Source organism: Mercurialis annua, linkage group LG3, assembly GCF_937616625.2.
Source record: "Mercurialis annua linkage group LG3, ddMerAnnu1.2, whole genome shotgun sequence".
Classification (NCBI taxonomy): domain Eukaryota; kingdom Viridiplantae; phylum Streptophyta; class Magnoliopsida; order Malpighiales; family Euphorbiaceae; genus Mercurialis; species Mercurialis annua.
In genome coordinates this window covers 75,141,549-75,165,755 of record NC_065572.1, presented here as the reverse complement: position 1 = coordinate 75,165,755, position 24,207 = coordinate 75,141,549, and the positions used below count along the sequence as shown (strand labels likewise).

General features: G+C 36.1%; 4 protein-coding genes across 4 annotated transcripts; all 4 read right to left on the bottom strand.

The window, feature by feature from the left end:
- Window positions 1-1,065: 1,065 nt before the first annotated feature.
- Window positions 1,066-2,624, bottom strand: LOC126673193 (PHD finger protein MALE MEIOCYTE DEATH 1-like). The gene is made up of 3 exons (XM_050367206.2): window positions 2,151-2,624; window positions 1,635-1,878; window positions 1,066-1,548 (listed from the first exon to the last, which is right to left on the bottom strand). Exons 1-3 carry the CDS (start codon window positions 2,437-2,439, stop codon window positions 1,068-1,070), a joined length of 1,014 nt encoding a protein of 337 aa, XP_050223163.1. The 5' UTR covers window positions 2,440-2,624; the 3' UTR covers window positions 1,066-1,067.
- A 1,532-nt stretch (window positions 2,625-4,156) lies between these two features.
- LOC126674469 (ferric reduction oxidase 4-like) lies at window positions 4,157-10,167 on the bottom strand. Its single transcript, XM_050368916.2, has 8 exons — window positions 9,977-10,167; window positions 9,776-9,884; window positions 8,874-9,050; window positions 6,585-6,819; window positions 5,945-6,272; window positions 5,514-5,751; window positions 4,705-5,411; window positions 4,157-4,469 (listed from the first exon to the last, which is right to left on the bottom strand). The coding sequence occupies exons 1-8, from the start codon at window positions 10,125-10,127 to the stop codon at window positions 4,330-4,332; spliced, it is 2,085 nt and encodes a 694-aa protein (XP_050224873.1). The 5' UTR covers window positions 10,128-10,167; the 3' UTR covers window positions 4,157-4,329.
- Window positions 10,168-11,494: 1,327 nt separating this feature from the next.
- LOC126674468 (ferric reduction oxidase 4-like) lies at window positions 11,495-22,931 on the bottom strand. Its single transcript, XM_050368915.1, has 8 exons — window positions 22,766-22,931; window positions 22,575-22,683; window positions 22,318-22,494; window positions 21,996-22,230; window positions 21,580-21,907; window positions 13,350-13,587; window positions 11,972-12,687; window positions 11,495-11,885 (listed from the first exon to the last, which is right to left on the bottom strand). Exons 1-8 carry the CDS (start codon window positions 22,914-22,916, stop codon window positions 11,746-11,748), a joined length of 2,094 nt encoding a protein of 697 aa, XP_050224872.1. The 5' UTR covers window positions 22,917-22,931; the 3' UTR covers window positions 11,495-11,745.
- Window positions 17,690-19,328, bottom strand: LOC126674470 (uncharacterized). Its single transcript, XM_050368917.1, has 2 exons — window positions 18,335-19,328; window positions 17,690-18,257 (listed from the first exon to the last, which is right to left on the bottom strand). The coding sequence occupies exons 1-2, from the start codon at window positions 18,920-18,922 to the stop codon at window positions 17,781-17,783; spliced, it is 1,065 nt and encodes a 354-aa protein (XP_050224874.1). The 5' UTR covers window positions 18,923-19,328; the 3' UTR covers window positions 17,690-17,780.
- Window positions 22,932-24,207: the final 1,276 nt, after the last annotated feature.

Genomic DNA, 24,207 nt, shown 5'->3' with positions numbered 1-24,207 from the left:
ATGATGTTGAAAATAATGTTTTTTAATTTTTATTTTTCAGCTTTTCCGGCGAACGAACAATGCAAATCTTAAACAGTTTTTTAGTTTTTAAGTCAATTTCTGTCGCGCAACGCGGGTCCCGACCTAGTTCATTACTTTATATTGGTTGAATGTTCATTTTATTGATAAGTTATACATTCTAAGCTTATTTGTCTTTTAATCAGAATGCCTGCAATGGACCCTCTAACGTGGGACACAAGTATGAATATAATCCAAGGAGCAGCAAGGGATAGAAAGAATAACATGTTGATCCTCGATCAATCTGTTAGCTTATTTCTGCTCATGCCTCAATGCCATTCATTGGCTTAACTGGACCAAAATCAAAACCTTAAATCACCACTAAGATATCAGATTATAGGATTGTTAAACTCAAGGAATGGATACATATCTCAAGAATATTGTGCTTCTGAGTCTCACTTTTCATTAATTCACGAAACAAACACTCTACTCTGTATTAAATCTCTCTTTCACCTCATCCGTCATATAGTTTGGAATGTCTAGTAAGAAGTCATTGCCTTCAGGAATTTCCACCAAAACCTCTGAGCCTATGTCTTCTGGCAAGCAATCCTCATCCCCATCCATATCAGTAATTGATAAGACTTTAAACGGGCTTATGGTGTGATACGTTTCCTCAACAGCCTTTTCAATAATCTTTTTTAGATCACCAACACTGGACTTTTTTGGCACCGCAACAGTTATTGGGGACCCTCCGGTTTTACACACAAGTATAGTCGAATTCCGATCCTTCTCCACCTCCCATTCTTTCACAAACAGCCTACCTTGCAAAAGACTTTGAATTTCTGTCTGCTGCTCAGCCATGTCAGTCACATCAGTTTGCTTGAACACTTTAGAGTAAAACCGAAACAAGTCATGAATGATATCCCCTCCCGCCTTCTCTAAATCGTCCATCCAAAACTTGACTGCGTTGTCCGGTTCCATTCTGCGCCGTACCAAACAGCCTTCAAACTCAATATTTATACGGGCTAAAAGGAAGTCAATTAGGCCCGTATCGCCGGGTGTCTCTCTTTTCAGCCGCGTCTTTCAACTTCTCCTGTTTTAGCCTTTAAGAAATTGAGCATAGAATTGAGGCATGTGGTCACTCTTCCTGCTGGCCAATTTTTAGATGCCAACAATATAGATTCGATCTTCTTGTACTCCGATGGCTGGACTCTCTTAAACGTGTCGCATCTACAACAACTGATATATAGGATGAACCGCAAGACATCCCTTACCGTAGTGAGCTTGCTTTTGCTAAGACTCTTGTAGTGACCTATGATATCTGCTACTACTTTGTGACTGTTAGCTTCCCCTACACTGACTAGTGCATCCTCTAGAAGAACACCAGATAAGGTTGCTACAGCATGGCTGTAAGTAGCCGCTGTCACCCCAAGACTTCCAGAGCAGAATTCATAGCCCCATCTGCCAAACCATGTGTGACCGAAAGCAACAGCATACAGCAACCGAAGCTCCATGGATCGCTTCTTCGAGACATCCTTTAGGCTCACTTTGCTGTGGGAAAGATGAAGAGTGATAAAGGCACTATATATGACATAAATAACGATTCAAAATGTTACTAGAACTAAGTTGCAGGTTACCTAGCGCGTAAAATTCTGCAAAAGCGATCCCAAAGATCCATGGTTTCTCGGCCGGAAATGAATTTGGATCCACCTTCAATGCCATTGATGCAGATTAAATGACCATATCCATTGGAGTGGATCATCCCATGCAAGATATGAGTACGAACATCCAAAACTCCTCCCTTCAGTTGATTATTCCACTCTCCATCCATTGGTATGATCACATGGTATTTTGATTTACAGATCAAAATTTCCCTCCACCCTATTCATAAAAACAATCACCAAAATTTAAGGAATGATCAAGAAACAATCCAAAAGCTCTTTTTAGAACCAAGATTCAACGATAAACCAAACAAGAACTCGTTGAACTAAAAATGGAATGATCTTTTAAAGTATAATCACATGATATCTTCTATTAGATATACCCTTATTTCATAACTCAAATCACCATAACTTACTGCATTAATGAACAAGAAACCCAAAATAAAAAAACTTAAACAAACTCAATAATAAATCGACTGATAATTATCTTACCTCCATAAATGCAATGACCGCATACTGCAAAAGGAGCGCATTTCTCCTCGATGATGTAGAACGGAAGAAAACGGTTACTCGCAAGACCGATTACAGTGCACCAAGCACGATTTCCATCTACTTCATTTTCTTCAGGCTCGGCATGTTCTTGCAAGAATATGTGTATGTTATGTCTAAAACAAGCACCAAAACCAGTAGGTTTTATTGAAGGATCACAAAACTTTTGAATATCGATTTTTCTTGGGCTTCTATTGCGCCTTTGACACGTTTCAGATATTGGTATCAACATTTTAATCAAGTTTGAAGCTTTGTTCTTGTTTCTCAAAGATTCAAGATTCTTGTTCGTGGACTCTTTACTCTGTTTTTCTTGTTTCTTCAGGATTATCAGTTGATAAGTTTAACTGAATTGGCGCTCATACTTTCGGACGATAATGCCCTTGCAAAAGAAAGTTTATTTACAGATTTCTTTCTTGATCCTATGGTTGCTGTGGAATGATGGAACTGAAGAACTATATGGACCGTAGGATTGAAAATTTGTTATAAAGTTAGTTAGAGAAGCGGGAAGTTGCAGCCGCGAGTCATATTATCCTACAAATGATATTTTTAATTTAATATTACTCGTCAGTTAAATAAAAGTTTTATCGTTATTTCTTAATTAATTATAAAATTAAATGAAAGTTTAGTATTTATTTATCAATTACTGATTATTTATGTATTTGATTAGTAAGATTATAGTACAATTAAAATACTAAATAAGACAAACTATTAGTACTTCAATAGAATAATTTATATAAAACTATAATCACTTTATAAATACATAATTCTTATATTTAATATCATTTCTAGTTTTAATTATATTAATTGAAAACTTACACTATAAACTACTATTTTGATTGCTTGATAAAATAAATTAATATAGTATTTTATTAAAAAAATATTGTATCAATAACTAACTGCTATTTAATATTAATATTTAAAAATCAAATTATTAAGTTACCTAAAATCAAATTATTTTTCTTGAAGGATTTAAATTTACTACGTATATGACTCGTAATGTAACTCATCAATTTATTTATTAATTAAATTAAATTTATTTATTTTATTTTTTATCTATTAATAGTCATCAGATAAATTAATTTTTTTTTTATTTGATGGATAGTCTATCGACTAAATTAATATCAATTATTTTTATGCTTCGCCATTTTATATGCATACAGATCTTGAATATGGAGGTCGATACAGGCCAATACAGCAATGAAAAGAACAGGAAACGTCAAGATTAACATGCTCGCACCTGTTTCATCATACCAGAAAAGAAATAGATTCGTGAGTACGAAATTATTCTCCCAAGTACTATTTCTCAGCAAAAAATTAAGCAATTAACAACCTTGCTCTCCGAAAGGTAAGTTTGTTTTTGCATGAATGTCAGGCAGCCAATGCAGAAAATAAGTATTTGTAGGCTTCATGACCAAAATCATCATATAACCAAGAAACACTACAGCAATCAATATCCTTATGGCTGAAAGGAAAAATGTCTTCATTGCTATAACTTACACTTAAGAAACTAGTTATGGGTACTACTTAAAGAATGTTTAAAATTTATACCCCTTTCATTTTTATAGCATTAGTGAAGAAACAAATTATATGTCCTTTGTGATATTTTGTTTTGATTTTGAACTAACTTTACTTGGGAAGATGTCATTAAATTACTAAAATGTGTATACACGTAAATTCCAGGTTACTTTATTTTTAACATTGTTCCAATCAAGATGATAAAACTATTTGTAATGTTTGATTGTCACTTCAAGATCACCTTATGATGAAAGGAAAAAATAATAATTTTAGTTTATATTCAAATGAAAAACAAAATTAACACGATAGTTAGTGCAAAATAATTAGTTAGTTTTTGTATAAGATATATGAAGTATCTTAAATAAGTCTCAACTATGAGACGACAACTTTAAAATTATATTAACCAACACATTTTAAAATTTTAAACCGAAACAAATATAAGCATTCAACTTTATTGATTTTGCAATTTAGGATGAGATATTTACAAGACGAGACACACCACAGATTTACAAACAAACTCATTCTACAAACTGAATATGTATAGATGCCTTTAGATTCTTATAAACACTTTCTTTTATATAATTAATAACAATTATCGGGTGTGGCATCACCAGTTAAAACTTATGGACTCAAAGTGCAAGTTTTCAGCTAAACCAGCTGAACATATTTTGGCAACCTCATGTCTCATTGCCCTTGGTCCACATGCTAATACTCCAACGTCTGAGGCTTTGCACTCAAATAGAATTCCTGCAAATTTAAATTATGAATTTTAGCCTTTATCTGCAGTTCTAGTACGAACTTTCAGTTTTACTAATTTAAAATACGGGGGTATCAATTTTGTAATTCAAAACACCGATTAAAAAATGTTGATGTGGACGCTGGAATAGTGAATGCGGCCATATCATCATTCAAAACACATTAAAATTTACGACTTTTTTTGCAATTAACCCGGAATATTTATAGGCTATTAATTTTAGCTTACTCTTGAGATCAGGCCTTTCACCAAAATGCACTTCAGTAGCATCGACAAGGGATTGATGTGGTAGGCTTTCGAGTTCTCTATCGGCACTGTGAAACCATGATCCAGGCGAAGCTGTTGGCGACGGGATTTCCAGATTTTGGATTTGGTTCTGTTCCTTAACATTTTCTTTCTTGAACCACAAGAAAGCTGCACTAGAAGCTAGAAAAACGCAGACACACCCCAAAAACAGATCCCATAGTATATAGAACGAGTAATGGTACACATCACCAGCGTTCATGTCGACCATCGGGAAAATATAGTAACGAGTAATAATGCCTAATAACAACAGGAACATCACAAATGAAGATGCGATTACTGCACCCAGCCATAGCCAATTGTTGGGTCCTAAAGCTGCAGTTATGGCCGAGTCGCTCGGGTTTGGTTTGAACCATTTGGTTTGGAGCTGGATCTTTAGAGGATCTTTCTCTTTCTCTCTGGTTACATATGCTTCAATTTTCAGCTGCAGTTTTGTAAGGTCTGCAGGGACGCCATTGATGGGAAGCAAGAGGTCTAGCATAGCAAGATCAGCTGAGTTTTTAAATGAACAAACCAGAAGAACTTGCGGAACGCGGCTGTTTGGTTGCGAGCTTTCATATATCATCTGGCGGATTATGGAGATAAAGGGTGATAAACCACTGCCTCCGCTAACCATCACCAACAATTCATGCCTGTCAAATATATACAAATTAAAGTTAAGATGCCAAATTGATACATAAGAAAAAGATTAGGTACCATCAAGGTTTTTAACCCTTTTTACATATGAAATTGACCTTAAGAAATTTGATGAAGTAGGTCCGTAAGGTCCTTCAACAGAGAGCTCGAGCTGATGTGCAGAAGCTATAGTTTTCTGGTAAAGATTTTCCGACCAACTTCCTTGCGTTTTGATAAATACGCTAAGCCTGTCGGGTTCCATGTCGCAGTTTGAGGTTATAGTAAAAGGGTGCCATTGTAGCTTCGAAATGCTTGGCACATTCACAAATAGAATGCTTGTTGGATTATAACGCAAATCTAGCCGAATGAAAAAAATATCGATATTAATTTTGATAATTGATATAGAGTTTATGTCATTAGCAAATAAATTCATTTAGTACAATGTTTATTTCATTTGTTCCATTCAATTCTACTCTACAGTTTATTTCATTTGCAAATAAATTCATTTAATACAAAATTACGCGTTTGGAGTAAATGTTGAATGTGTTACCTTTACTCTTTGAGAAGTTGAGCTCAACAACGCCACATGGTAAAACTCGAGCTGAGACTAATCGAGCTCGTTTCCTTGACTGTAAGAATCTCAAGTATCGATCGATGAGGAAAAGGAAGATCCCAGGGAAGATCATGCACAAGTAAGCAGCTCCAACATGTAATGCATAGAATAGTATGTAGAGAATGTACAATTGATGGGTGTAGAAGAAGAGTTCAAACATTTTACGCCTAGTTCGATAAAAACTGGCCACCCACATTACTACTCCGATCACCATAGCAATCACTCCGGCGACATTCGACACATAAGTTTTGCTCCACTCTAGAGCCTGTCGATACGCCCAAATATTTTGTTCAAAACATATATATACAATTTAAAGTTAAAAGATTGAATGGTACCAAATTTTCCCTCATGTATCAATTTGGTATCTTACTTATTTGTATCATTTTGATCGTTTTGTTTTTATTTAGGGAGACAGTACTTTAATACCCAAATTGGTGGTCAAACTTGCAAAAAAAAGATACAGGTTTTGCTATTATTGTAATAAAAAAGATGCAATTTATCTATTATTACAAAAATTACATGCATATATAAATAATTGAATGAAGTAAAAGTATGATGAAATTGAAAGGAAGCATACCAGAGCCATCTGATGAGTCATTGCCCAGTAAATGAAGAAACCTACGGTATGTGCAGCAAAAAGGAGATTGGAGAGATGGCCTAGCCATATATGATACTTTATACTCGACTCAGATGTGAGTCCGACGAGCGGCAGAAGTGACGATCCTCGAGTTACGGGAATGAACAAAAACGCCCAACACACATTTCCTATATATCCCAGCCTCAATGATACACTTCGAAATTTTGCTTCCCACCTTATTTACATAGCACAGGGTTTTGTTAAATTTTTGTGGGATATTAAACTCCGTGGGTCACTAAACTTAAGCCATATTACAGAAAGGTCGCTAAACGAATTTTTATTACAAAAGTGTCACTGAAGTTAACAAATTGTTAACGGGATGTCACTCTTACGAAATTCACCATTTTTGATGACATGTTCTGCCGGATTTGTCCGCATCATACATGCGTTATATGCCACGTCAGATAAATATATGTCTAATGAAATATTAATTTCATAAAAATGTACGGATCATTTTGAAATTTTTACATTAATAAATAAATTTAGTTTAATATTAGTTTAGTTAGTTTAATTATAGTTTTTTAACATTAATTAAAATAAAGTAAAATTCTAATTAATTTAATCAAACCAAATTTAACCTAAACCTAATAACTCATTGTTTCTCAGGTGGGACTCAGCGGTAGCGGCTGCATCTTTAAGAACGGCGACAAGTGCAGATCCTCTCCGGCCAGCGACAACAACTTTACTTTCCAAACCGGCGACAAGTGTCGTAAATCCAAGATTGTCCGTGGGAGCCCCTCTCTAAAAAATCAAACACAATATCTCTCATCAACCCAGGCTCATCATCGCACAAACTCGACCCGCGACCCCTCTTGATAATGGGTGCCTGAACGGCTAAAAAATAAACAACTCTCCCTTTCTTGTTGGATTAAATTTGATGGTTATTGTTGAAATTCTTCCATTTGGAGAGGCAGCTACTTCTTGCCGCTGTTGCCGTTGTTGAAACAGATGAGTAGAATTGGGTTAGCAAACGTCAACTGGAAAGTTTAAGATGAGAGTATGGAAACATTATTTCGGGCGATGGTGGTGAATGGGGAGAAGAAGAGTGGAGCTGCTGCGCGTGGAGGTGATGGCATGCAGTGGTGGTGAATGGAGTGGAAGAACGGCGGCCCAAACAAATTGAAGAGGATGAGATAAATTTAGGAAAAAGTAGATGTAATGGTCAATTATGTTTAAAACCCTAGGAAAGATGAAGTTAGGTTCCTATATTTTTATTTATGAATTAATGATTTTTGAATTTTTATTAATTAAAATTCGTCTGACGTGGCATATGAAGCATGCATGACGTGGACAAATCCGGCACAACATGTCATCAAAAACGGTGAGTTTCGCAAGAGTGGCATTCCATTGTAATAAATGGTTAACTTCAATGACACTTTTGACTTATGTCTGATTGTATGTCGTTACATAATTCATATTTATAATTCAATAACCATTTCATATAAAAAAAGTTATAGTTTGATAATTATTTCACAATTTTTTTTATCTGATCATGAGGTGTCCTGATATGAAACGGCACATTTAAACCTTCCACATTCAGACTAATCCCAACTCGAGCCGGGTAGGTCTCTTACGGGAGGCAAAACTCTGACCCCAAATTTTAAACGGCTGCATACATGAGTACGGTTCAAATCCGCGACCTCACTTAAAATAGAAGAGCGCCTTACCAACTCATCTACGCCTTGGGGTTTATTTCACAATTTTTTATAACTTTACAGTTGTTCAATAAAAAAATTATAGTTCAATAACAATTTATAATTGGCCAAATGTGCTAAAAAGGCCAAAACTTTCATAAAAGTTTCACAAAAGTCCTGACCTTTCAATTTTGTCGATTTTGGCCAAAAATAAATTATTTGGTTTCAATTGTGGCCAACTCTCAATTTGATTTCAATTTGCCTATGTGGCGCCTATGTGACGCCTATGTGGCATGCCAAATATTGAAAGGTCAGGACTTTTGTGAAACCAAATAATCCATTTTTGGCCAAAATCGACAAAATTGAAAGGTCAGGACTTTTGTGAAACCAAATAATCAGTTTTTGGCCAAAATCGACAAAATTGAAAGGTCAGGACTTTTGTGAAACTTTTGTGAAAGGTTTGGCCTTTTTACAACATTTGGCCTTTATAATTTTATAACCCTTTTATAAAAAAATTATAGTTTAGTAACTATAAAACCCCTTGAGTAGTAAAAGTGAGAAACAAGTGAGAGGGATCATTTTGTAATTAGCTTACACTTTTTCTCCTTCTTTATGCATATGGAGACTACCAAAACTGATGTACAGGTAGTTTGCGAGAGACCAGATCAAAAGTGCAATAAACATGGTTGCAAAAGCAACCTCCATTGCAGTAACAATCCCTAAAGGGGCCATCACTAGCACCGGACGACTCAAGAACGACAAACGATGGTTGCTGCAACAATTTTTTTTTAATCAAAATTTAAGAAACAAAAAATGGAAAAAACATATATAGAGACTTTAATCATTAAAAAATACCTAATCTTTTTTATTTTTTTGTTTATGATCCAAATGTTTAAAATCTTCAATTTTAGCCATTTATTTAAATTGAAGTCCAGAAAAATTCAAATATACCCTTCATATTATGAGTTATTAGCCAAAACTGTATGAATTCTTTATACCTTACTTCAAAATGGTAGAATAATTTTATTTTGTATCATTTTAATACCATTATCTTTATATTTATTTCAGATAAGATTATTCAATCATTTTAGGTATTTTGAAACTGGCGTGTCAACCAAATTAAGTATTTTCTGGATGAGGTGTTTCATTAATCTGATGCCATGTCAGCTTCAAATTATCTAAAATGATTATAACACTAATATGAAACAAAAATAAAAATAATAGTACCAAAATAATGCAAATTAAAACTATGATACTATATGAAATAAAGTATAAAGAATTGATAACATTTTGGCTAACAATGCTCTTATTAATTGTTTAATTTTTGAAATTATAAATTGGCAAATTGGAACTATACGAAATAATATGAAAAAATATATTTGTTTTTTTTCATTTCTATTTGAATAAATGGCTAAAATTGAAACTGAAAAATAAACTAAACTTGACTTAAAAATTTGGGCCACAAAAAAAAAATTAAAATGATTAAGCCGTAAATACCTTTTGGAGCCGGATGTTTGTTTTTGTTTATTCTTCTGAAAATGAAGATACACACTTCCTAAAGCAGCTATGAACATCACAGGAAATGAAAATAGAAGAAGATTCGTTCCTGTACATATAAATATAAATTAACACATTAGAATAATAACACAAAGACATTATGAAATGGAGAAAAAAAAAACATTAAAAATTTAAAACAACCTTGTGTTCCAAAGTACGTGGAGTTCAACTTCATATTCAGTTTGGGAGTCCATGTGTTTTTATAAAGCTTCGTCGGCAGCAGAACCCAAACAAGTAGCCATGCAAGAAACACTACGAGCAATATAAGCCTGATGATCCAAGTGTTGCCCATTTTCTTCCGAGAGGTAGCTGTGACTGAAGCAAACACTGCAAAATTTGATGTGCGATATAAAAGATATGAGCAGTTTTAATTTATATACTACAGGATTTGTGAAATACAAAGAAAATGCATGATTCATACATGTCTATAATTCCATTTGTTAATTTAATAATACACTCTCTCTCATATGTATATATGTATATTATACATATATAAATGGAAGGTCAAATACTCAAAATACATAACTACTGGCCGACAATAATAGACTATTGCTTTAAATATAAGGCCAAATTATTTTAGATAATAGATATCCATAATTTTGATTTTTTTTTGATATAATACACTTAAAAAATAATAATAACGTATATCCATTAATTTGACAAATTAATTAAGACAATTATATTGAAATCCAATTCAATTAAAGTTATATTTTCTTTTTCTAATTGGACTAATCAAGTAAATCACATAAGCAATCCACGGTTTGGATTTGATTGTCACAATTTGTAAAATTAATTAGACCATATTGTTATTTTTTTCAACATATATGTCTGTCAAAATGATAAAAGTTGTGGATAAATACAATTACTTTGAGTTTTCCTTAATTTTTACGTACAATCAACCAACAACTTACTAGTAATTTTTTTATCAGTATATATAGAAGATACGCGAAATGCTTGTTATGTCAAAAAGAGATTGATGACACGAATGTTGAATTTTTTAAAGGGTATGAACGACACTCAGAGAGACATTTACTCATCCCTCAACGAGAGTTTATCTAGGGGGCCAAACATATATATAGAACGTTCAAACTCGGTAAAAATAAATTGCATATAAATAATTTCAAATTTTCGCCTTTTTTAACATATATAATAAATAAACGGAGCCAATTATCTTCAGTTTAATTTTCAATCAGAGCGGTGCACACCCCTAATTCCATCAACTTAAAGTCTTCCTTGCCAGGGTACTTAAAGATATTAGATCTTATTGTAAACATAGGGAACAGATCATTCGATTCCTGATGCCTATAAACAGTGCAACAAGAAACATCATGTGGCAATGGTTATTGTTGCTAGCTAGTACGTACGTACAGTTTCATTTGCATTTCGTTTATGGTAGTACAGTTGACTTTGGGCTAAATTAATGAAGTACATAGATTTCAAATTATGGGGTGATTGAAAGAGCTATTAGTTGATATCTCTTCAATATTTAAACGTTATGGAATATTCCTTTACGTATATGCAGATTATTGAAAATTTGAAAGATGCACATAAATTTATTGTCTTCCAATCTACAACAACTACGCCTCATGTTTTTGAAATTGGTGATGTTAATTGAATTTTTACTTCTGCATAAAATTTAACATTACAAACTGCTTGAAAAACCTGGAATTTTGGTGCACTTGTCTTACATTATATACAACTTTATTGCTTTTTCATTTAGGATAGTACATTTACAAGATGAGACACACCACAAATTTACATACAAACTCATTCTAAATACTGAATGTATACATACTTTCAGCAACTTACTAAGAGTTACCACTCAGGCCTCTTTAATTCATAATTTGAAAAACATTCACCAAAAGGAAAAAATTCTCTTAATTTTATATAATAACAATTATAGGATGGGATCACCAGTTAAAGCTGATGGACTCAAAGTGCAAGTTTTGTGCCAAACCAGATGAACAAATTTTGGCAACCTCATGTCTCATTGCCCTTGGCCCGCATGCTAATACTCCAACATCTGATGCTTTGCATTCAAACAAAATTCCTGCAAATTTAAATTAATCAAATTCACAAATTAACAATTCAAGATGTACAAAATATTTCTATGTAAATGTAATAATTTTAGCTTACTCTTGAGATCAGGCCTTTCACCAAAATGCACTTTAGTAGCATCGACAAGGGATTGATGTGGTAGGCTTTCGAGCTCTCGATCCGCACCGTAAAACCATGATCCAGGTGATGCTGTCGGAGATGGAATTTCTAGGTTTTGGATTTGGTTCTGTTCCTTTCCATTTTCTTTCTTGAACCACAAGAAAGCTGCACTGGATACTATAAAAACGCAGACACAGCCCAAAAACAAATCCCACAGTATATAGAATGAGTAATGGTATACTTGGCCACTGTTTAGGTCAACCATCGGGGAAATATAGTAACGAGTTATAATGCCTAATAACAACAGGAACATCAAAAATGATGATGCAATTACTGCACCGAGCCATAGCCAATTGTTGGGTCCTAAAGCTGCAGTTACGGCCGAGTCGGACGGGTTTGGCTTAAACCATTTGGTTTGGCCCTGGAACTTTCCAGGATCTTCCATAGGCTGCTCTTTCTCTCTAGTGACGTACGCTTCAATTTTCAGCTGCAATTTTGTAAGTTCTGCAGAGGTGCCATTGATGGGAAACAAGAGGTCTAGCATAGCTAGATCGGCTGACGTTTTAAATGAACAAACCAGAAGAACTTGCGGAACGCGGCTGTTTGGTTGCATGCTTTCATATATGATCTGGCGGACTATGGAGATGAAGGGTGATATACCGCTGCCTCCGCTCACCATCACCAGCAACTCGTGGCTGTCAAAAGAGTACAAATTAAAGTTAAGGTGCCAAATTGATAGATTAGGAAAAGGTTGGGTACCATAAAGGTTTTTAACCCTTATGTAAATAATAGGGCAGAGAATTTTAAGGGCAATTAATTTTATATGTCACTATGCTTTTAGAGTCAACTCTCTGATAATTAATATATATGGTGGATTAAAAATTTATTAATTATTAAAATTATTAATTTATTGAATATTTTATAAGACGTAATATTTAAATTGGTTCCCTAAAATTTTATTAATTATTAGAGTTATTAATTATTAAAGGATCACTGTATCATATTTCATTTTGATCATATGATAATTTAATTCATTTTAATTTTCTTGTATAAAGACTTTATAATAATTTATTTTGGTCATGATACTTTTATAATAATTTATTTTGGTCATGATACTTTTATAATAATTCGACATTGATTGCCAGGTAGGCAATATCTAGCTTTAAAATCGAATAAAATCTTCATATAGCTATAAAATTAAGATCTAGTCACTAAATTAAAACAAATCTAAATACCATGACAAAAAAAAAACGGAATATTATGAAAGTTCAATGACTCAAAATTTAATACCAAGAAATATAGGTAGCTCTTTAATATGAACTGTTTGTTTTACTTTTGTGGGTAAGAAGAAGTTGACCTTAAGAAATGAGATGAAGTAGGTCCGTAAGGTCCTTCTACAGACATCTCGAGCCGGTCGGAAGAAGATAAACTTTTCTGATAAAGCTTTTCAGACCAACTTCCCAGTGTTTTGACGACTACGCTCAGTCTGTCTGGTTCCATGTCGCAGTTTGAAGTTACAGTAAAAGCATGCCATTGAAGCTTTGAAATGCTTGGCACATTCAAAAACAGTATACTTGTTGGATTATAATGCAAACCTGGTAGAAAGAGAAAAAAGAACATCTATATTAATTAATTTATACAAGTATTACTGTTAATTATTATCCATGCATTTATATGTTCGAATATTGTTTCTTTCATAAAATTAAAAAAAATAAAAAATATTACCCCCTCATATAATTTAATTTTTTTTAACTAAAACCCTTCTCTATAAGAGTGTTTAATTATATAGAACATGAAAGTTTAAAAGAAATTATAACTTTTTAAAATTGAGAGGAAAATAATAGTTTGAATTTAATTCTTGAGGTAAATATTAATTAACCCAAAATTTTAATGGCAATTATGAAAAACGTCTCTTCAGGGAAAAAATAATTCTACAAGGGTCGCACATATATGTGTCCAACTCATATAATACAGAATATGAAGGATAATTGATGGATACCGAATCCTACTGTAAGTATAATGGAGCCGAGTTGCAGGAGATCCACTCTCAGGCGACACCGGACTCCCCCTGAAGACGGAAAGATATGAAGGAGATACCGAATCTCTAAGATTCGGTAATACACTAATAAAGACCGAATCCCACATGATCCGCCAAGAGCGCGTCAGGTCCGGGATTCGGATAAACAACTAAATATGGAAACCTTGTCCTATTTGGACACAAACACTACATATGGAAGGATAAGCTCTACTTTAGGAAGATAAGACTATTTAGGAAGACGTTCCTAAATAGGACTCTTATCAGATTAAGGTAGATCTCGACAAATCAGGAGAATCCTTAAGATACGGCCGAATCCCTACAAAGTAGGATTCACCTACCTAATACAACTCTACTAGGTATATTCGTCTACTATAAAAGGAGCACGAGGTATGCCTAGAATTACAATTACATTCATATACTCAAAACGCTGCTCAAAGCTCTAAACTGACTTTAGCATCGGAGAGTTAATCGGACAACCACCGTCCGGTTAGCTTCTACCCTGTTTTGCAGGTTCACTCACCGGTTCAGAAGGCAGACTCCATCAATTGGCGCCGTCTGTGGGAAAAGCTTAACTAAACTTCAAAAGAAGGAGCTTTTCTGAACTCAAAAACAAATCTCATTGAAGAAGATGACTTCTGAAAGAGTAAACCTGAAAGACAAACAACCAATGGACCCAAAAAGCACTCCGGAGATAATCAACGTGACGGAAGACGGGCTTCTCAACTCCGGGGAAAAAAGCAACACCGGAGGGCTCTCTTTCTCAACACCCCAGTACCAAACTAATCCAATAAGAGGAAGCATCCCAATTGCTTTCAACCTAAGCACTGAAGAACAAGCACCAAATGCAGCGACACAAGATCCACACAGCGAAATGCTGAAAAAGATACTAGAATCTGTGCAGGCAAATCTTGACAGATTGGCTAATAAGGCCAAAAGAACAAACGACAGGCACGAAGAAACTATGAGAATGCTAAGGGAAAACTTCAGCCCTACAGCTCCCAGAAGAAGAGAAAGAACAAGAAATGCAAACCCAGGCCGACGGGAGACAAGGGCAGAAAACAACAAAAGCAAGGAACCTCGGACCAGAGGAAACGAAGAGAGGAACGAAGCAAGAAACCAACGAGAAAAGGAAACCAGCGAAGAGGAAAGTCCTGACAGAGAAAAATCTAACGAGGAATCACCAGAGGCACCCAGAAATGAGCACAACCAGGAGGACGCCCGAAGCGGTCTGAATACGAAACGAGACGAACGAAGGGAGAAGGAAAAAGAAGATGCCCCACCAAGGAGTAAGCGACAAGAAAGAGATGCAGGGAAAGAACAAAATAAGAAAAAACACCAAGAAGGAGAGGGCGAATCGTCAGAGACACCCCAAAAAAGCAAAGCCACATATGTGGTGGAAGAAGATCTAGAAGAGAAGATCGCCAAAGCGCTCAAAAAACTAAAATCTGAAGAATTGGATATAGAGGACCTCAGGCTGAAAGGATCACCCCTCTCGCCCGAAATCATGGAGGAAACCATCCCGTACAGCATGAAGCTGCCGACTTTGCCAATTTTCAATGGGGAAGGAGACCCCCGAGACCATACCTCTAGGTTCACAGCGACCATGGGGCTACTCAGCGTATCAGACGCCATCCTCTGCAGGGTTTTCCCTACCACGCTCACGGGCACAGCCCAGAGATGTTATAACAAATTAAAACCAGGCTCGATCAAAAGCTTCGCTTCGCTTTCAACAGAATTCCTCAACAGATATCTCACAAACATCCCAGCTAAAACCACTACCAGTATCCTAAGAGCCTGTATCCAAGAAGAAGGAGAAACCCTGCGAAGCTACATCGAACGATTCAACAAGCAAGCTATGAAGATAGACAACCTGAACGTCGACATGGCGACAGAAGCATTGCGAGACGGGACGCGATTCGGAAAGCTGGTGGACAAGCTGCTAGTCAATAAACCCACAACTTTCTCAAACTTAATGGGCATAGCTCAGAAATACTTCGAGTTAGACGAAGGGCGAAGGGCGATTCGCGGAAAGGAAGCAAAAGGAAAAGAATCAAAAGAGAGATCCAGAGAAAAAACCAAGTCCAAACCTGATGACAGAAGAGGAAGACCCGAAGAAAGCAGACGATTCGCCCCCCAGACAAGATATGAATCGAGATATGATCCCAGAGATGATGAGAATAACTTCACTCCATTAAACACCAGCCGAACTAATGTCCTCATGTGGATCAAAGAAAACATCAAAAACGTGGTATGGCCACCCAAAATGAAAGCAGAAGCAAGAGACACCAGAAAGTACTGCAAATTTCACGACGATTACGGACACGAAACGGATAGCTGCAGAGACTTAAAGGTCGAGATCGAAAGAATGATCGACACAGGCGAACTGAGGAAATTTGTGGCCCGAAAAGAGAAGAGCAATGACAAGGGAGAAAAAAGAAACAGAGAAGACAAGCCAAAAGAAAAGGAAGACGAGCGCCCATCCAAAATTCTGGGAACCATACACATGATTAATGGTGGAGGGCATAGTAGCTCCACGATCAGGAGGAAGCAAAGGAAGGAAGTAATGAACATACGAGAAACTCACATGCCGCCAGTGATCTTCGATGTAGAAGACTATGAACACGTCAAAGCACCTCACAACGATGCTTTGGTAGTGACTACTATCATTGAAAATTGGAACATGGAGCGGATCCTTATCGACGAAGGAAGTGCAGTAAACCTCATGACGAATGCAGCATACAAAATGTTGGGAGGAACAGCGTCAAGGTTACGCCGAGTCCCAATTCCGCTATCAGGACTCGGTGGACCCTCCATCACCCCGCTGGGAGCAGTCACCTTGGAAGTAATAATCGGCCCAGAAAGAGGAATGAACAAGAAAATCATGTCACTATTTAACATAGTGGACATGGAATTGACATATAATGCCATCCTAGGAAGACCCTTCCTCCATGACTCGGCAGCGGTAACCAGCATCAGAGCACTGGCAATGAAGGTACCGACTGAAAAGGGAGTAGTGACGCTGAGAGGAGACCAAGGAATAGCCAAGAAGTGCTATGATGAATCAGTGGTGGATCTCCAAGAAAACAAGACCGAAAAGAAGGAAGAATAGGAATGAAAAACGACCCATCATCGGTAACGACTCTCCGTCTTACCAGATGGCGTCAAATCTATCTTTAATGCTTTGTATGCCATCTTTTTATCAATAAAAATTCAATTTCGCTACCATCTGATTAGCCAGACGAACCAATAAAGAAATAAAAATCAAGAACAGCCACGAATGATTAAATCAAAGACGAAAGAAGAAAAAATAAATTAAAGATCAAACTCAAGAAAAGCTAAAAGCCAAGAAAATGAGTTTAAATTAACTCAAAGCAAAATCGCCGAACCAGGCAAATCGCCACGAAAGGCTAAAAACCAAGAAAACGAGTTTAAATTAACTCAAAGCAAAATAGCCGAACCAGGCAGATCGCCACGAAAGGCTAAAAATGAGTTTAGATTAACTCAGAAAAGGCGAATCGCCAAAAAAGAGTTTAGATTAACTCGAAACAAAAACAAAAATAAAAAGAGTTTAGATTAACTCTACAAAAAGCAACGCCAAGAACAGGGTTTAGAGTAACCCTCGAGGCAAGACAAGTACATAAAGATAAGGCAAAAGCACATTTCGAAGAAAAACGAAGAAAATATATTCATAAATTGCGAATTACAAAAAGCAAAATTAATACATCAGCAAATACAATCAAAAGAAAACTACTAAACACGGTCTTTAGAAATCTTGACGAGGAGATCACGGGCGATGGCCTGGGGATCCAACCCGTTAACCCCAGAAAGATCAATATTGGGATTCTGCTCCAGAAGCTTCTTCCCAATCGCAAGGCGATACTCGCTTATCAGAGCAGAGTAAAAAGCCTTCGTATCTAGCAGACGGATGTGAAGACCTTCAACCTCCGTTCTAAGACTATCCCTCTCCCCACCAACAAGGGAATTGATCCGAATGAGCTCCTCGATCTCTTGAGTCAAGTCATCGGTCTTTTTCTCAATCACTTTCACTTGGCGATCATTAATCGCATCCTGCGCCTTGAGCTGCGCCAGAAGGGAATCATGCTCTTCCAAAGAGGCCTTCAATTTCGCCCTTTCAGACTCGGAAGTCGCCAAAAGAGCAGACAGACGCTCGACCTCCTCCTCGGCACACTGTCGGCGGTCGTTCAATACCAGAACAGATTGAAGGGCCTACACACCAGAAATAAACAAATAAAAAAGCAACTGAATACAAAAAACATATTATACTCAAGAAAGAAAGCACTTACAGAGAAACCATGAAAACAAGCCAGATCGGAAAGCTCCTGACCCGGCCTACCACAGAACCACGTGACATCATCAGGAATCGCCAAAGTCCGGATATATTCCGCTAGCACTCTCGGATTCAGCAAACTGGCAGGATCCTGACCTTCGACCCATTGAACCAAGTCTGGAGCAGAAGAAGAGCTTCCAGGAAAACTCTCCCTCGTAGGAGAATCATCGACAACTCGACGTCTTTTCCTAGACGGAGAATCCGGGTCTCGACCTAGAGAAATCTCCCCCGAATCAGCAACAACAGGCCCCCCTGAGGCCACACCCCCAACTCCCCCCGAAACGATAGATGATGCTAGAGGGGGGAGTAGTGACGGAATCGCCTCGTCGTCGACTGGAACAGCCGAGTCATCACCATCATCATCATTTATAACAATAACCTCAGGCAACGCTACCTCGGCGGGAGCTAGGGGGATATCAACAGGAGCCCCATCCACGACAATGTCGCCAGGAATAACGTCGGCGATAGGAACGTCAGGACCACCCATCGGAACGTCCAAATCTACTTGAAATCCGGAAAGGAAATCGTCAGAAGAAGAAGACATCCTACAAAAGAAACATTAAAAAGAACTTAAGCAAATTAATATACCTTGAACAAAAGAGTAGCAAAGATCCGCCAAGCCTCGAGGAGGATCCTCCAAAGGAAACCATCGACTCCGAAGATGACTATTAACCAAGACATCTAAAATGGGACGCGACACAATACTACAGGAAGATATGTCAAAAGCAAGCTTTGACTCGGATAAACTTAAAGGAGAAGAATAGCTCCGAACTGGATGAGAAGAAAAACCATCCGAAAAATGAAGAAAAGCAAATTTATGATAGACAATAAAGAAGCGCCTTCGCCAGCGACTGGTTAGGCAAGGAAGATAAATACGAGATCGCCCTTCTCTACCAAGGGCGAAAACGAAGCAGCCATCACACTTCCTAAAGTCTACAAAATGATATAACACTTTGAGAAAAGGGGCACAGCCCCGGAGCCTACATGCCTCCGAAAAGGCGAGCACTACTCTAATCGTACCAGGGTAAAGTTGCCCTAGAGCAACCTTTAAATCCCTACACACTTCTACTAAAAAGGGATCCAAAGGAAACCTAAGACCAGCAGCAAATTGCTCTTCAAAAAAAACCGCCCTACAAGAAGATCCGGGAGAGTCAGACGCAGCCATATCGGCACCGGGTAATATTACCCTATAATCAAAAGGAAAACTATACTTAAAATAGATATCTAAGACTTCATCCCTACGAAGCTTCGATCGGGTAAAAGCCATAGCAGCGCAAGCATCTTCCACTCGACTAAGAGGCATCCTAGAACAGGGAATCACAAACATAAACACAAAATAAGGATCAAACAAAAAATATATTGAAGAACACGTTGAAGAACACATCAAAGAACAACAAGTACAGAAGAAATTTCCAGAATATAAAGCATGGAGAATATACAAAGAAGAAAGCCATATTAACATCCAAACGACGAAAGAAAACATACCTGAAAAATCTGGAGAAAACAAGTCACGAAGAATCAAACAATCAAACGAAGAACGAAAAGGAAATAGCTACAAGAAATGAGAGTAAATTCGAAAAGCAAAGTAAGAGGGAAAAGAAGAAATGCGAAGAGATTAAATACAAAACGCTTTTGAATCATTAACCTTTTAAATCATTAAATGCCGACACGTGGCAACACAGAATCTTACTAAAGAAGAAACGTCACCCACAAACATATGAAACGACTCGCCCGGAATGCAAAGCGACTCGCCCGCATAAAAGAACTCAGCTCCAAAAGAGCTAAAATCCACTAAGGCATAAATACCAAACTACTTCAGCTCACTTGCGGGGGGGCTAATGATGGATACCGAATCCTACTGTAAGTATAATGGAGCCGAGTTGCAGGAGATCCACTCTCAGGCGACACCGGACTCCCCCTGAAGACGGAAAGATATGAAGGAGATACCGAATCTCTAAGATTCGGTAATACACTAATAAAGACCGAATCCCACATGATCCGCCAAGAGCGCGTCAGGTCCGGGATTCGGATAAACAACTAAATATGGAAACCTTGTCCTATTTGGACACAAACACTACATATGGAAGGATAAGCTCTACTTTAGGAAGATAAGACTATTTAGGAAGACGTTCCTAAATAGGACTCTTATCAGATTAAGGTAGATCTCGACAAATCAGGAGAATCCTTAAGATACGGCCGAATCCCTACAAAGTAGGATTCACCTACCTAATACAACTCTACTAGGTATATTCGTCTACTATAAAAGGAGCACGAGGTATGCCTAGAATTACAATTACATTCATATACTCAAAACGCTGCTCAAAGCTCTAAACTGACTTTAGCATCGGAGAGTTAATCGGACAACCACCGTCCGGTTAGCTTCTACCCTGTTTTGCAGGTTCACTCACCGGTTCAGAAGGCAGACTCCATCAATAATTAATAAAAAAAATCTAAGTTTTAGGTCAATATAATAAAGTTCTTTAATTATTTTAAAATTTAATTTTTTTCATGATTGTATGATAAAATTTAGGCCTAATGTCTCAAAAAAACTCCGACCTTTTAGCTCATTTTCAATCCTACCATAACATTGAAAACTGGTCAATTTTATCCTATTTCACATTTTTTGTATTTCAGTTGTACCCTGAAATATTAAATTGACGTTTTTTTCGTTTGGAAAAAATTTAAAAACGTTCCCCATGTCTAGCATATATTAATTGTATATGTTGAAAATTTATTTAGATTTAGTTAAATTAATTAAAAAATTTAATTAGTTTTAATTTAATTATGGTTTTTAGTTAGTTTTTAAAAATAAAAGACTGATTTGTACTTTTTTGAATGGAAATAAATTTAATTTTATCTTTAAATTTAGTTAATTAAATGATTTCATCATTTAAATAAAAAAATTGTGATTTTTTTTAAAATTAGGGTACAATTGAAACGAGAAAATGCGAAATATGGTAAACTTGACCAGTTTTCAACATCAGGGTAGAATTGAACATGAGCTAAAAGGTCGGGTTTTTTTGAGTTATTAGGCCTAAAATCTATTACTATATTATCCGTCAGTTAATTATATTAATTGATTTAATTAGCAAAAATAAAACTCAATTTGATCTCTAAATTTGTTTTCTAAAAAATTAAGCTATAAGATTATAAACTTCAAATTAACTTTAAAAAACTATTCATAAATGCTTAATAGGTTACCTTTACTCTTAGAGAAGTTGAGCTCAACAAGGCCACCTGGTAAGACTCGAGCTGAGATTAATCGAGCTCGTTTCCTAGACTGTAAGAATCTCAAGTATCGATCGATGAGGAAAAGGAAGATCCCAGGTAAAATCATGCACAGGTAAGCAGCTCCAACATGTAATGCATAGAAAAGTATGTAGAGAATGTATAATTGATGAGTGTAGAAGAAGAGTTCAAACATTTTACGCCTCATTCGATTAGAACTCGTCACCCACATTACTACTCCGATCACGATAGCAATCTCCCCGGCGACATTCGACACATATGTTTTGCTCCACTCTAGCATCTGCAAGTACGCCCAAATGTTATGTTCAAAACAAACACATATGCTACACATGCATGTATAGTATATATAATTGAATTAATAAGTATACCTCAGCCATTTGATTAGCCATTGCCCAGTAAATGATGAAACCTAACGTATGTGCAACAAACAGGAGATTGGAGAGATGACCCAGCCAAATATGATACTTGATACTCGACTCAGATGTAAGTCCAACCAGAGGCAAAAGTGAAGACCCTCTCGTTACCGGAATAAACAGAAATGCCCAGCACAAGTTGCCAATATATCCAAGCCTCAATGATACACTGCGAAACTTTGCTTGCCACCTAATTAACATAGCACGCGAATATTTAATATTTAGGAAAAAATGGTGAAGTTAGAGGGGAGAGGGATCATTTTGTAATCAAGCTTACACTTTCACTCCTGGTGTATGCATATGGAGATTACCAAAACTGACAGACAAGTAGTTTGCAAGAGACCAGATCATAAGTGCAACAAACATGCCTGCAAAAGCAAACTCCATTGCAGTAACAATCCCTAAAGGCGCCATCACAAGCACCGGACGTCTCAAGAAGGACAAACGACGGTTGCTGCAATAATTTCAACACAAGCACCCGTCAAATAAGATTCTTGAAAAGTGAAATTGATATACATGAGATAGAAATTTAACCTTTTGGAGGTGGATGATATTTTCTGTTTATTCTTCTGAAAATGGAGATACACACTTCCTAAAGCGGCTATGAACATCACAGGAAATGAAAATAGAAGAAGATTCATCCCTGCACGTAAAATGAATGCATCAGAAGAATTACACAGAAACATTACAGATTTAAACACTATGAAATGGAGAATAAAAACAACCTTGTGTTCCAAAATACGTGGAGTTCAATTTGGTTTTAAGGTTCGGAGTCCATGAGTTTTTATAAGCATTTGTGGGTAACAGAACCCAAACCATTAGCCATGCAAGAAACACCAGAAGCAAAATGAGGCTGATGATTGACAAGCTGCCCATTTTCTCCTATACTTATTGTTGTTGCGGTACGATGTAAAAGCTTGAGCAGTTCTAATTAATTTATATAGCACAAACAAACTGCTTTATTGCAAAGTAATCTTGCATGTGAAGTACAAAGAAAAAGCACGATTCATACATGTGTATGCTTCCACTTGTTAGTTTAATACACTCTCACTCTCAAACATATATATATATGAAGATGGAATGTCAAAGACTCAAAAAAACATAAACTACGCACTAGACTTTATTAACAGGAAGTGCAATAATAATGCAGTACTGCTATAAATATAACCGACTACAGATACGCAAGAACACATCATTATTTGTTTTGATCATATAAAAAAACTTGATAAGAATTAATGATGTTTGTATGATGTATATGTATATATTTTCAATATATAAGGTATATTCTTGTGTATTCCTATGTGGCGGATTTGGAATTTTTTTAATCCGTACTTCATTTTCAGTTATTTCTGACCTTCCAGCAATCCAGACTGAATCTCCCTATAATCTGAATTTACTACAAATCCTATCTCTAATTTTAAAAATTTCTAATCCTAGCCAGTGTTGGAATTTACCCTGGCCTAAGGGTAGTTCCGACTTTGGTATTGTATATAACACAAATAGGAGAAATTCTCCACAAATAGGGATTTGCTTTCGGTATTTCATTTCAGTTTGGCCAATCGATTTTTGAAGATAATAAAAATTAAAAAGGTAAAATTATGTTAGTTCGGATTTTTATTGTGCTAAAATATAAAAGCAGCTATTTCTTTATTTTTTTTTTAAATACCGATATACGCTAAAATAAAAATCAAATCTAGGTTAAATTTGAATTTATCACATATTTTAACCACTTAGAAAATATTGTTTGTTTTTAAAAAAAACTACATATTTTACGTATAGATAGTTAGATATTTTGATTTAAAAGAGAAAAAACAACAAATCTAACCTAAATTTTTAAAAGTTTATAATAAGTAAATCAAACCGATCATTTTTAGTTCGGTTTTCGATCAGTTTTGGTTCGCAACCCTATTTGTATCAGTTTAGTGTCTTTCTTTTCCTTTCCAGTTGCCAGTGTACTTAGATTAGATGATTTAAGTGGCAAATTGCCCCTTCAACTTGTAAGTAATGGGCAATTGACACATAAATTAATTTCGTTGGCAAATCAGTACACGAACTTGGTGATTATGGGCAATTTGCCAATTTTGACAAATTTACTTACAAGTTAAGGGGGCAAATTGCCAATAATAATTAACTTACAAATTGAGGGGGCAAATTGTTAAAATAGTGT